The 12,795-nt window shown below is 43.3% G+C and overlaps 1 protein-coding gene across 1 annotated transcript in view; it reads left to right on the forward strand.

The window, feature by feature from the left end:
* Window positions 1–12,795, forward strand: part of ARHGEF38 (Rho guanine nucleotide exchange factor (GEF) 38) — a 34,003-nt gene that overhangs the window by 4,174 nt on the left and 17,034 nt on the right. Inside the window, exons 2-4 of the mRNA XM_010073648.1 lie at window positions 4,651–4,841; window positions 7,361–7,484; window positions 11,804–11,951. Of these exons, the coding sequence (XP_010071950.1) occupies window positions 4,651–4,841; window positions 7,361–7,484; window positions 11,804–11,951 (463 nt within the window). The remainder of the gene's footprint in view (window positions 1–4,650; window positions 4,842–7,360; window positions 7,485–11,803; window positions 11,952–12,795) is intronic.

Raw genomic sequence — 12,795 nt, forward strand, 5'->3', positions numbered from 1 at the left:
CTTTATTAATATATTAGCTCGATGCCACAGGAGTGGTGTATTAATGCCGGTATATGACACACTGGAAAGGTTTATTTGTAAGTATCGGCACTAACAATAAGGGCATTCTTCTGTCACCTGATGATAAGCTTTCTTCCCTTCCACAGCGGTCCCATGGGATCTCTCTGTACTCCTGTCAGCACACGTATAATTAAAGCACTCTGCTGTCAAGGAATTGAAGAAAGAACTTGTGTGTTGAATGTAAATATTTTCCATTCCTTATGGAACAGAAAAATGATCAAAGATTGAATGACCTAATTGCAAGGAAGTCTCTGATGCAGATTTGATGAGCGAACCTGTTGCGCAAGACTGGTGCAAGGTCATTCTGGTCTTGCGGCGGTCTCCTCCTGTGTGCAGAAAAGGGGCTTTTTGCATGTGTAATGCACAGCCCATGTGACAAACCTGCTCCTGAGCAATGCTGCTGTTATGGGTGTGTGAGAGTAGAAGGAAAAAAGGTGTTTTCCACAACCGTCTCCCAATCCTTTTGTATTTCAAGAGGAAAAAAATATATATACATATATATAAATAAAAGCTCAACTTGGAGTTCAGTGGATCTAATTCACACCATCTTTGCACCAGACTGTTGCACTGGAATAACTCTGGTGCAAAACTATGACGACACCCCTATGAAGTGGTCCCTCACAAGGGGAGGAGGATCTGCAGTAAAACTCCTTGTGTCGTAGCTCATGTGATCCGCTTCTCCCGCACACAGCGGGACACTCCATCCTTTTCCACCGCTTGTCCCATTTCAGGCTCCCTCACTTCCCAGGACCCCAGTGTCCCCATACCCCCCCCGCAGCCTTCCCAGCACCTGCGGTGGAAGCAGGGTTGTAAGGGGCAGAGCCGGGGCCATGGTGCTGGGGGGACATTCGAGGAGGAGGGGGGAGGAAAGCTGCCCAGCAGCAGTCTCTGAACTTGGCTGCCTGCGTTTCATTCCCCAATCCAGCTGATAAAAGCCGGTGTACATTCCCGTGTGTAGTAGCTAGGTTATCTGAGGGTACAGGCTATCCGAGGACTTGCTTTCACATAGGAATAATTTTATCTAGGGTGGTGTGAGGCTCAGGTTTCGCATGTGAAAACACAGTAATGCTGTAATTTGTTTGTTATCCTTTGATAACTTATGCCTTCACTGCTCCCTTGTGCCAGACAAAATCCCTGTATCTGCACAGCGCGAGTGCAGAACTTGCGATCCTTCAGCATCCTCCGAATGCTGCCTAAGAAATAAGAAGTTCTGTTACTCAGTCCATGTGCCGACCTCTCTGTATTTGTTCCTATATTCTGTGCCAGTACCTTCACTTCCAGATGGAAAGCATTAGATGGGGAGAAACCCGGATCCTGTCCCCAGGGACAAACATAATACCCAACCTGAGCATCTTACCTGGGAGGAAGGATGGATAGAGCAGACCTCTCAGAGTTGCTTGCTCTCTAGGTGGGAAAGCCAGGGAAACTGGGATCCATAGATCTTGCAAACCTCCTCTGGCTGTGGGTCCCCTAATACCTCCCCTGGGCTTAGAAGAGAGCTGCTGCACTTGCACATTGCAGGCTCTGTTCCTCCATGCTCTCACTGCATTGCTGGATGTCTCCATCTGGGCGATATTTTTCGACTTCATACTTGCAAAAAAAATGGTTTTTAAGATGTGTGGTTGCTTCGTCCATGTCATCACATAGTGAACCTCTTGTTTTGTGCAACTAGAGCCGTGTACTTTGATACACAGCTGGAAAGGGGGGAAGAGAATCCTCTCTTTCAAACTGTTCCGGGGCAGTTTACCAGGTAGAAATAAGTCTGCTGATATTCCAGATGTGCACTTGCTGTTTGTGCATTCATTAAACTTTCACTTACTCCAGAAGGATTTCAGCAAGCTGCTAATGTTCTAAAACTGGTCAAAAGCAATCAGCTGAACATGAAATCACAGGTTTTGGCTGTAATCATCACCTCAGGATCTTGCTGTTGCATTCTGTAAAGACAGACATGTCTGAAATGAAAAAGTTAACATATTGAGTGAAAATGGAAAATTATATTACTTTTAACAAAAGGATACATTTATCAAAAAATGTGTTTTCTATAAGGAAACAGCATCTACCTGATATTTCTCATGGTTATTTCTTCCCATTGAGAATAGTTTTTATTTCCTGGCATTATTATCTATCATGCAATAAGGATAATAGATGAGCCCTGACATAATTCAAGAATCAAATTTGATCAGGACAATCTAATGACATAAACTGAAAGAACAGCCTCTCGAGATATTGCGTCTTCAAGCCTGAAGTGGGATACAGTGGTTTTATTTTGCTCATATAATGCCCTCCCCTGCCACCAGTATAAAAGATTAGAAAGTTTCTTATGTTTACCTTCAGATTCCATCTGATATCATAACAGTGCTGCATCTGAGATGAAATGATACTTCTGAGATCTTCCAGGATGTCTCGTCCTCTCTGCCCTTCTCAGGAGTAGCCCTGAACTCTCACACACAGTCACACACATGCAAAGATTTTCACACCCGATCTCAAGAAAAATGCTGATTTTGGTGGAAAAATGCAGTGGAAATGGATTGTTCATGTGGTTCCTTATCAATTTATAAGTGTGGTTACATACTGTAAGTTTTTGGAGGAAAATTACCTGTCATTTTAGGATGTAAGCAAGAAGCAAGGTGGCCTCATTCTGCAACACCAGCAGAAAATTGCTCAGAGGGAGCCATGCAGTGGTACTAGGAAAAATTTTGCTCTCCACCAAAAAAAAATTTGCACTCACACCAGCACTGACTCACGAGGGCAAGATTTAATTTAAAATTCTTTTGATAGCCCAAGCCTTGCAGGGGGGAGACATCCTCATCATGTTTCCATTTTATCGTCTGTGTCCAAGCTTCAGGACAAAACGTTCATGCCCGTGTTCTACACAGACTTCAAGGCTGAAAACTCAAATGTAAAAAGTACATCTAAATACAAACAAGGCTGAAAAGCCAGCCCCCCTTCTCTGTTTGAGTTCCTTGTCCTCAGTGTTTCAAACTAGCAGCACAGAGGCAGAGGTGCAGTCCCAGAAGCAGCTATTTGAAACAATAACTGGTCCCATCAGCCCCATAGAAAACCTGATGGGAGAAGCATTAATAACAAAACTGTACTTTCTGAATATCGGTAGTCAGCATAATTGTAGAAGGGGTTGGGGATGATGACACATTGCATTTTACATTTTACACCTCTCAGCAGAAGACGGCTCAAAGCCCTCTTTTCTGAAAGCCACCTGGTTTTCCCACAAGTCCAGCTCCAGGTTACGATCTGCATCCTTGCCCGGTGTTGTAGCTGCACGCTGCTCGATGCTCCCTGGAGCGCTCAGGACCTCGCCCTTGACAATCAATTCAAACAACTGCAATATATTCTGTATTGGCTCTCAGCGAGCAAAGCATCAGATACTGTTTGCTACTGCCTCATTATACAGCATGCTCCCTACAAGAAGCTGACACGAAGGCGTAGCGCTCTGATCCTCCGCAGAGATTCCCGTCCTTTGCTGCTGAGCAATAAAAGCCCCTGCTGTCAAAGCACGACCCGGGTAATGCAGAGATGAGCACGGTAATGATAATGTCCATCTTTGTTGGTGCTCTGCACCATCTTGTGGCTAGCAGAAAAACTACCAGAATAGCCTCTGAAATATTTCACTTTTTTTTTGTGTGTGTGTGTGTTTTTTTCCTAATGAAAAATACAGATTATCAGTGCACGCAAATAAAATTCAGCACCCTTTGTGCAGCTGACACGGATGTCTGCAGGCTAGCTTATGAACCAGCAAAAGGGAAAACCATCAGAATTAGGTTGCGTGCAGCTCCTATAGCGTATATAAATTATCTATGCATAGGAGACTCACTTGCATTTCCATGTATTTAGAACAAATCAGATATTTGAAGTCTTACATATGGAAAAATAGTTTAGAATGTCCTGATGCCAATGATCTCTCCTGTTCCAAGAAATGTTTGTTATTGATCATTAAAGGTTTTCCCATATTCTTCTGTAATTAAATATTTTTAAACCAGAATTACAGGCTTCATCATCATCGTTAGTAATATTGTCTTCACTTGAAAGTTTGTCTTCCAGTACCAACAGCCCTCAGCCTCCCATCAACAGACTCCACATTACATCGCACAGAGCAAAGGTTATTCCAGTGAAGCTTATTTATGGTAAACACAGCCTTTTTCTTCCACAGCAACACATTTTCTCCCATCCCCCAAATCATAATAGATGCCAGATTGAGACTGTGTTTTCAAAGGAGCAGAAGGGCATCAGCTATACTTGGATTTCAGCATGACAAGGATCAGACTCTCCTGTTTTCCATGGAAAATCTCTGCCCACATACATAACGGCAAAGCAGGGAGAGCTGGTGATAGTTATCCCCTTACTCCCAAACAGATGGTTTCCTTCCCCAAACCCATGCTCTCTTTTAGAGGAAGGAGAAGGGATGACACTTGGTCTAATCTGGGATTGACATTTCTTATGCTGCTTTTCCTGCTCCTCACGGTGATTTGGGAATTTCCAACAGGCACCAGTTCTGTTCCCCCACAGTCGCACAGGGCAAGCTGGGCGAGCATGCAGGATTACAATGCTCCTTACAAATCTCCCTCTTTTAAACAGAAAAAATGGCCCCGCAGGCGGGGTCCCCACCCCCTGCCACTTCACCGCAGGAGGACGAAGAGCAAGTTAGCAGACGCATGATGGCCAAGAGGGTGAAAATCATCGCAGAACTCATGCAGACGGAGAAAGACTATATCAGCGACCTGGATCTCTGCATCAAGGAAGTGATTCAGCCCCTGAGAAACAAGCAGGTGAGCGCTGGGGGCGGAGGATGAGGTGGTGACGTCAAGGTCTCAACTCACCCACATTCTGCTTGCAGATAATCCTAATGCAAGCACAAGTGTCAGCTTGACAGTGACGTGGTGCTGGGAGCAGGTCCAGAGCTACCTTTTCGGAAAGGGATGTGCATCTCTAGCAAGGAGAGCGGGAAGTCAGATACGCTCCTGACACTTGTGCCTGCATAAAGCCTGCATCAAGGTACTCGCCCAGAAGGCAGCTTGGATGCTGTATCCGTGCTCGTGGGCTGCAATAGCAGCTTCCACCTCTCCAGACTGCTCTGTAATTATAACCCCTGGTACATGCCCTGGCAGACCTTTACTGGCGCCTCCAGAAGCAGTAAAAACAAATAAAACCAAGTATTTTTCATGGTAAGAACCTCTCCATCAAGGTTAAATTCAGTTGTAAAGATAATTTTATCCAGCCTTTCAGACAGCTGTGGTGGAGAAATACCATGCCTGACAGCCCGGTGAGCGCTTCAGAAATTTGCATTCTACACAGAAAAGGTACATTTAAGAAGCAAGGCTCGTAAACTACCTTTCAGGCAAAAGATCTTATTAGGCCAATGATACCCATTTTCTTTTTCAGCTGAGACTTCAAAGAGCACCTTTTCCTCAATGGTATTTCAATTTGTAGAAAAATTGTGCAGCTGAAAGCTGGGAACAGAAGAGGTTGTCCAGAGGAAGATTTGTGTTTGTGGCGACATAGCATTCAGAGAGGCTGCACAAATGATATCTGCTGCTAATACAGAATAAAAATAATTTCAAACAGACCTTAAACCAAGTATTCTGGATGTAGGGTTTCTTATTAAATTGGTGATAAAACACAGGTGCAAGGGCCAAAGTGGCTTTTGATGACATTGGCACTGCCTCTTCAGGAAACGCTGTGGCCAGCGTGAAGCCTGTGCTGTGTAAGCTCCTGCAGGACCATATTTCTTTCTTAAAACTCAGTCAGAGTTTGTTCCAACCCATTTTTGAAAGAGCTGGTATCTGCTGGGGTAACTTTAAGGAGTTCTTGACTTCTTTCTCCTTGCTCTTTCTTCCATGTCGGAGTAGTCTCCGTTCGAGTCCCTCCCCAGCCTGGCCAGCACTGAGCAAGCGTATTCCCTGGTTGAGTTCGCTGGGATTTTTGACAAGCAGGCTGTATTCTTTTGCTCTTTTCCAGCCAACTCAAAACATATGTTTTGATTCTGTCCTTTATCACTGTATTAACGTGTGTAAGCATCCATGCATAGTGTAGTTCCAAATACTATATAGGCATTGTGCTGGCATGGAGGTCAGAAGTCCTGTGCCAGATGTATACAGGAAAAGTAATTTAGAGATTATAACTGTCTTAATTTAATAACCTTTGCATTTTTGAAAGGCTTTCAAGAATGTTATATGGTTTTAAGGCTAGTTCTCGGATAAACTACCCTATTTAAAGTTTGTAATGTGTTTAGAGAAGGATAGCATTTAGAAAATTGACCTAGCAATGAATCTGTTTCATACTTCCAAATGGATAAAACATGTTTTAGCTCCTATAATGCTTATAAAGAAATTAACTGCATTAGTACCAAAAGTATATTTCTGATTCTGTTACAATAGCATGCAATTTGATCCTCCTGGCATCTGGTAAGCTGCTATGTAAGTCAGCAATTCTGTTTCTAATGGAGAGATCCCTTCAGAGAGTATCAATAGGGATGTGGAAATCAGTCTTGCCTTTGTTCTCAGGATTAGCACATTACCACTGGCTATCTCCAATTGTCCCTGAATATTAACTATTGCCCTGCTGTGCAAGGAAATGAGTAACTACTGCATGAAAAGTGTGTGTCCTGGACATTTTTTACTTGTTCTAAAATGAGTAGGGACATGGAACTAAATGTTCTGTTGGTGTAAATCGACGCAGTTCACTGAAGTCCATGTTGTGCGCCCAGGCTCTGTAGGAAGCTCTTTATTAATACCCAGAATAGTAAATGTGTTTTAGTGAGAATTATATGATCTTGATGGGATTTTTTGATTCATAGGACAACTAACTTGAAATGGTACCACCATCTGGAAGTCTTTGCACCTGATAGCTGGCACCAAAGCACCAAGGTCTCAGTTTATGTAGCAGCCTCTGTTAGCAACTGCTAATCAGAGGATCAGACCCACTGTCAGCTATTCTTTTCCTCAGTGGGAAAGTAAACAAACATTTTAAAGCCAGCTAAGGATCTTTTCTTTATTCGGATGATAATATTTATTTCCTTCCTAGGTAAACTTTCAGATTAGGAATAGTTCAAAATAAGGTTAAAAGCACTTGATAACATGCCTTTTGTTAGCTGCATCAACCATATTATACTAATCCAAAAACTGTGTATGTGTCCTTGAAGTCACAAGGAGGATGTTTATACGAGGTTTTGCAGAAGTGGTGCTTCCTGGAGTGTTGAAAACTCAGGGCATAGCAAGAGAAGGTCTGTAATACACAATGTCCTTCTTTATCCTTCCTCAGTAGCTGCTTAATATTTGTATTCCATTAGATTGCTCGCTTTGACGTGGATGGCTTGTTTAGCAACATTGAATTGGTCCATCAAGTATCAGCCAAACTGCTGTCATTGTTGGAAGAAGCCACGACAGATGTGGAACCACCCATGCAAATAATCGGTATGTTTACTGTCCTCTTGAGTTCTACAAAGCTGCATGAAAGAATAAACATAACACTCTCCTGTCCTCTACCCTCATCAGACTTAACTAGTACCACTCCCAGAGGCTACCATGCTACAAGCTGTCCATCATGACACAGGAAAAAGGACATGTGAAAGCTGTCCAGTTGCTCTACTGGACTCATATGATCATGATGCTCTTTTTCCATCCATCTGGATGTTGAGGGGAAGGAAGGAAGGAAGGAGAGAGTGAGTTTAGTATGAGTAAAAACTGCAGCGCTGAGTTGTGCCACATACTGATAATATCCTGCTCATCTAGTTAGCTACTGCCTACCTAACTCTGCTCAGGCCTACACCAGCTCTTATACTGTGTACTCATAGTTGTGCCATTCAAGAAAAGCATTATAAATTATTTGGATAACAAATGTCACACCGCCATACCCCCCAACACTGTAAACATGTATCTCCTGGTGACGCAATTCATGTAAGAGGTGGTTAAAAAAAAAAAAGGCAAGCAAGCTGTAATTGCTAGGAAGTTTGTGGGAATCTGTGCAGGAATGTCTGTAGGGATCGTGGGTATTATCAGCAAATGGGTTAGCCCTGGATATGTCACAACTGTCACATGTTCTGCAGGTCAGGCCATGAATGTTAAGGCTGTGATCTATTCACTTGACATTCTGGCACAGCTCTCCCATAACTGCTTCTTCTGAGCAGAGGCAATAGGTGATCCACTTTAAGGGATCCGGTGAGGATTCTTAATTTTCTTCAATGCAAAATCAGCCAGTTTAGTTTAAAAAATTTCCAGCCACAATTCAGAGGACAGAAAGGTTTTTTCTTCCCTAAACTGACCACACACCACAGGTAACATGTTATAGAAAGGAATCCTCTTCTCGCAAATAATGGGGTAAAAAATTACCGGTTGCCATTTGACTAAGAAATATGATATTAAAGCATGTGAGGCTTGGGAAAAGTATTAATCCTAGCATGTCTCAATCTGGTTTGCCAAGGCAACAGCTTAACGTAGTATGATGCGATTGTGTTGTTTGGCGGTATTTCAATAAAAGTGCATCACGATGAGTCATACTCTTAATAAGCAATGTTCTATTTGAGCAGGAAGTGCCCTTCTCACAGCCAAAAGAATCATCCGTTTAGTTCCCTGCCACCTCCAGAAGTAAAGACAAACAATTTAATCCATCTATTAGGATGTATTTCTCCAGAATCAGACAAAGAGCCATGAAAATGTACAGGATTGTGGATCACAGAGTTGGCTAAATTATGTCAGGGGAAAAAGATGGCAAGTAAGGTGTGAGATGTTCTTCCAAAGGCTGAGACAAAAGCAGGGAGAATAATTGCATCACTATAAGCAATAAGTTAGGAAGTTTGTCATCCTCTAAAAGCACAGCAAGGTGACAATTTTGTCTTCACGATCTTCATAATCAGTGTAAAAGTTGTTAAAGCCAGTGTATAGAAAAAGCAGGCTGTTTCCACACGCATCATATTCTATCATGTTTATGGTATTTAAACATCTTGCATTGAAATATCTTACTTTGGAAAGCAACCCAGTCATGGTGAGTTTGAGGAGAACTGCTAATTCACTGGTTAGAAACCAAAACAATGTGGTTGCTTGTATTCATGGCTTATTTTAGTCTGTGTTCTCCACACTTTATGCTATGTCCACATTGAGGAGTAGTAAGGAGCACGTCTGTAGAGTGAAGCAGTTGGTGCTAAGGACCTGGTATACATACTACGCATGTCGAGAGGTCTTACTTCAGACAGGCTGCAGTCTGTTCCTGTAGATCGAGAGATGCCCTGAATGGTTGGACTGCATAAGATGTGCCCTTGGAGTGCGTCTTCTGGTAATTACCATCCTCAAAGGGATCCAGCTGGTGTGTCTGTGACTGCTCCACCACACAGCCAAGGCATGGGATGTAAGGACTACCGAGAGATTGGCTTCAAAAGCCCTCCCTAATCTGAGCTCAAATGCTGATGTAGATGGACTTTCTGTGGTGCTTGGTCTTTTCATGCTAAATGCCACGGAGGTTAAATAACCTTCCTACTTCTCTTCTCTATTTTTTCTGCTCTCTGTTCTGGATACTGTAAATGGAGGAATGTTAAGACTTAGTAACCTTACCTGGCTTTAGCTGTTAGATACCTTCTTCCTCCCTCTTCCACTGCTGTCCACACAGGGAGCACCACTGAAAGCCACAGGGAGAAACTGCTTCTGCTGCTCAAGCCTTCCTCCTAGGGCTTTCTCAATGAGACTAATGACCACCACACTTAAGAAGAGGCATCAGGCAGATTTGGATCTGTCAGAGTGTGCAAAAGACTCGGTATTTTTAAACCTGTGCCCAAATACAATGTGGTTTTGGCCCACAAAGCAAGCTCCCACAGTGATATGCTTGAAGCTCATCTGATTTGGTCCACGTGGCTCAGAACCAAGAACGGCTTTAGGATTAAGAAATCCATCTGCTTTTAAAAGGCCCTATCCATGAAATCCGCACATAATTTTTCTCATCATTGAGCATCAATGAAAGTATCTGTCATTGTGGCACAATACATCAGTGAACAGATCTTGCTCAGCGCTTTCATTCTGGAGAACAGAGTGATAATTTCCAGCCTCTAGTATACGCTGAAATGAGCTGTAAGTCTATAGCTTGCATTTTTGCTGCTGAAAATGTAACCTCACTTGAGGTGTTAGCATAGCAAGGGCTGTGCTAAGCACTTGGGGCTCTGCTTAAAGTTAGTGAAAACCATGAGAGCTCAGCATCTCTGCCAATCAGGCATGAGGGAGCAGGATGAAGAGAAAGCTCGTTAAGGTTTTCCTGGCACTGTTGGCTAATAAAGGCCTGTATACAGAGTTCATGGGAAAGTCGGGATGCGACGTGCTTTGTTAGCCATCAGCGTTAGCATTAAGCACAAGGCAGAGAAGTCAGAGCATTTTACTATTGGATGCTGGTGCTTTTCTGGCTGTGGCCTTACAGTAACTAAAATGAACTCATGTGGTCTTGGCTCCGTCATTGTTGTTCCCTTATTCGCACCTTGAAACCAACATGCATTAGACAGCCCAGTTAACCTTTGCTGCTAGGGGAAAAAACCCAGAGCTGTGTTACTGTGGTAACTGAATCATTTTTCACTTTAAGACGGAGCAGTTCAATGCAATGTATTATGAAACAGCCCGCTCTGGTCAGGATGAAACATGCAGGATGCCTGACAGCTTGGTGCTCGCTCTGTGAATGAATAGAGAGCTCCCAATTAATGTGGTGTTCGGCTTTTAACTTTAATAATCATGGCTATAACTCAACAGGATTGTTTATAAAACATTGGACTGGTTGCCACATAGATGCAATTTTCAGTAAATGCCCAAGACAGGAGTTTTTGCCATTGCTGTTGTTTATTATGTGCATTTCCAAGGATGCTGATCAGGGTGCTGCTATGTAAGGGTGGAAGAACTGAATTAACATCTCGGCAGAGGAGATGAAGCATGCCTTCTCTGCTCAGATCATATTTCTTACATACACAGAAACCGACACAGGAGTTTTAGGCTGAGAGAATTAGGCACCAGAATTAAATGGGAAATGGGTGCAGGGCTGCTTTAGTGCCACCAAAAATTTCTAACTGTTCTTTGGGGGAAAATGGTGCTGTGGAGGACTGGAAATGGGAATATTTTCCCTCTTCAGTTGTATATAAACCTAGATACGATATAAAAATGGCTGTAATCCACGGTGGTTTTATTTAATTAGGGGAGGGGTGGAGGTTGTTCTTCTGTCGTGTGAAGAAAGATCTCTATTGTAGGCCATAACAATTGCCGTTTCAAGATTCTGCAAAACAGATAGAAGTGAAATGGCTAATGGGAGACAGAGTCATTATTCCTGTTATAAGCCATTTAAGTTCATATTCAGTTGAAAAAAAATCAGAAGGAAAATTAACAGGCTGACATTCATCCCTCCTGCCAGCCCACGACACAAAAATGGTCTCTCCTGCACAGTTAAGCTCTCCTGTGTGGCTTCCACTGAGGGGGCATTAAGCTGGGGCAGTGAATTAGGGGGCTGTGTATGAAGGGGTGTGGGGTGTAAGGATTTAATGCCTTTTCCTGAGGGAATTTTTGTGCATTAACACGGATATAATGGTGCCTGGCTATGACAAAGATGAGCAGCTGAGAAATACATGTAATAAATAATGCACATAAACACACGAGATCATTTCTAAGGGAAGTAAAGTGGAAGCCAGCCTTTTTAGCTCACGGCTAATGTGGTGGAATAATAAAACTCCTTCTGAGATGCTGTTGTCTGGCTTGACACGCTTTGTTTTTCTCCTTAACAGGGGAAGTGTTCTTGCAGATTAAAGGCCCACTAGAAGACACATATAAAATCTACTGCTATCGCCACGATGATGCACACACTATGCTGGAATCTTATGAAAAGGATGAAGAACTGAAGCAGCATTTAAGACACTGTGTACAGTCCTTAAAGTAAGATCTTTTCAAATGATGATTTCCGTCCATAGTCGGTTGCCTGGCAGGGAACATTTTAAATGGATGTAGATGAAAGGTCCCCTGTAAATCCGGAGTTTTATGAGGCTTGGTGGGAGCTCTGGCTTATGCTGCTTTCATGAAAAGATGACAAGCCAAGGGCCATGATTAGATTTCTTTCTCTCTAAGATGGCCAAAAATAGCACAAGAAACGTTGCTCTTCCCTTAGCTTCAGTGCCCCATACTGTCAAAAAAAATGCTGCATCACATTATAGCCTATTGGGAACACCTTGCCCAGCTCCCAGGAAAGTTGCTGCCCTCATCTTCAGCAGATTTATTGCTTGAATTAAAACAGTCTGTAAGTGACACACACTGGTGTTTCTGAGCCCCTGCTGCAAGGACCCAGGGACCCGGAGCATCTGTGTGGTGCTGGACCCCTTGTGATGGGGTATGTGAGAGCGGTCAGCATCGGAGCAAGCTGCCAGGACCCACCAGTGGAAGGTGCTTTGTGCTGTCAGCTCCAGGGCCAGCCCCTCAGGAAAACATGTTGAGAATTGGGGATGCTGCAGGATAATGGATCCATCTTTCCTTCCTCCTGCAGCCAGCTGCAGGAACCAGCTCATCCTCTCCATGGAGAGTGCTCCTCTTCTCACCCATCAATGCCCTTGTCCCCTCACTTTCCCAAAAGCATCACACAGAGCTTGTAGGAGAGATGTAAAGCTATCACAAATAATGGAGTGTACATCAGCAACAGATATTTCAATCACACCCCAGTTAGTGATCAGTGTGCAGAGATGTGTTAAGACTTAGGAGGTGGTAAGCATGTCCAAGTGAAATTTGGAAA

Source organism: Pterocles gutturalis, unplaced genomic scaffold, assembly GCF_000699245.1.
Source record: "Pterocles gutturalis isolate BGI_N339 unplaced genomic scaffold, ASM69924v1 scaffold30092, whole genome shotgun sequence".
Lineage (NCBI taxonomy): Eukaryota > Metazoa > Chordata > Aves > Pterocliformes > Pteroclidae > Pterocles > Pterocles gutturalis.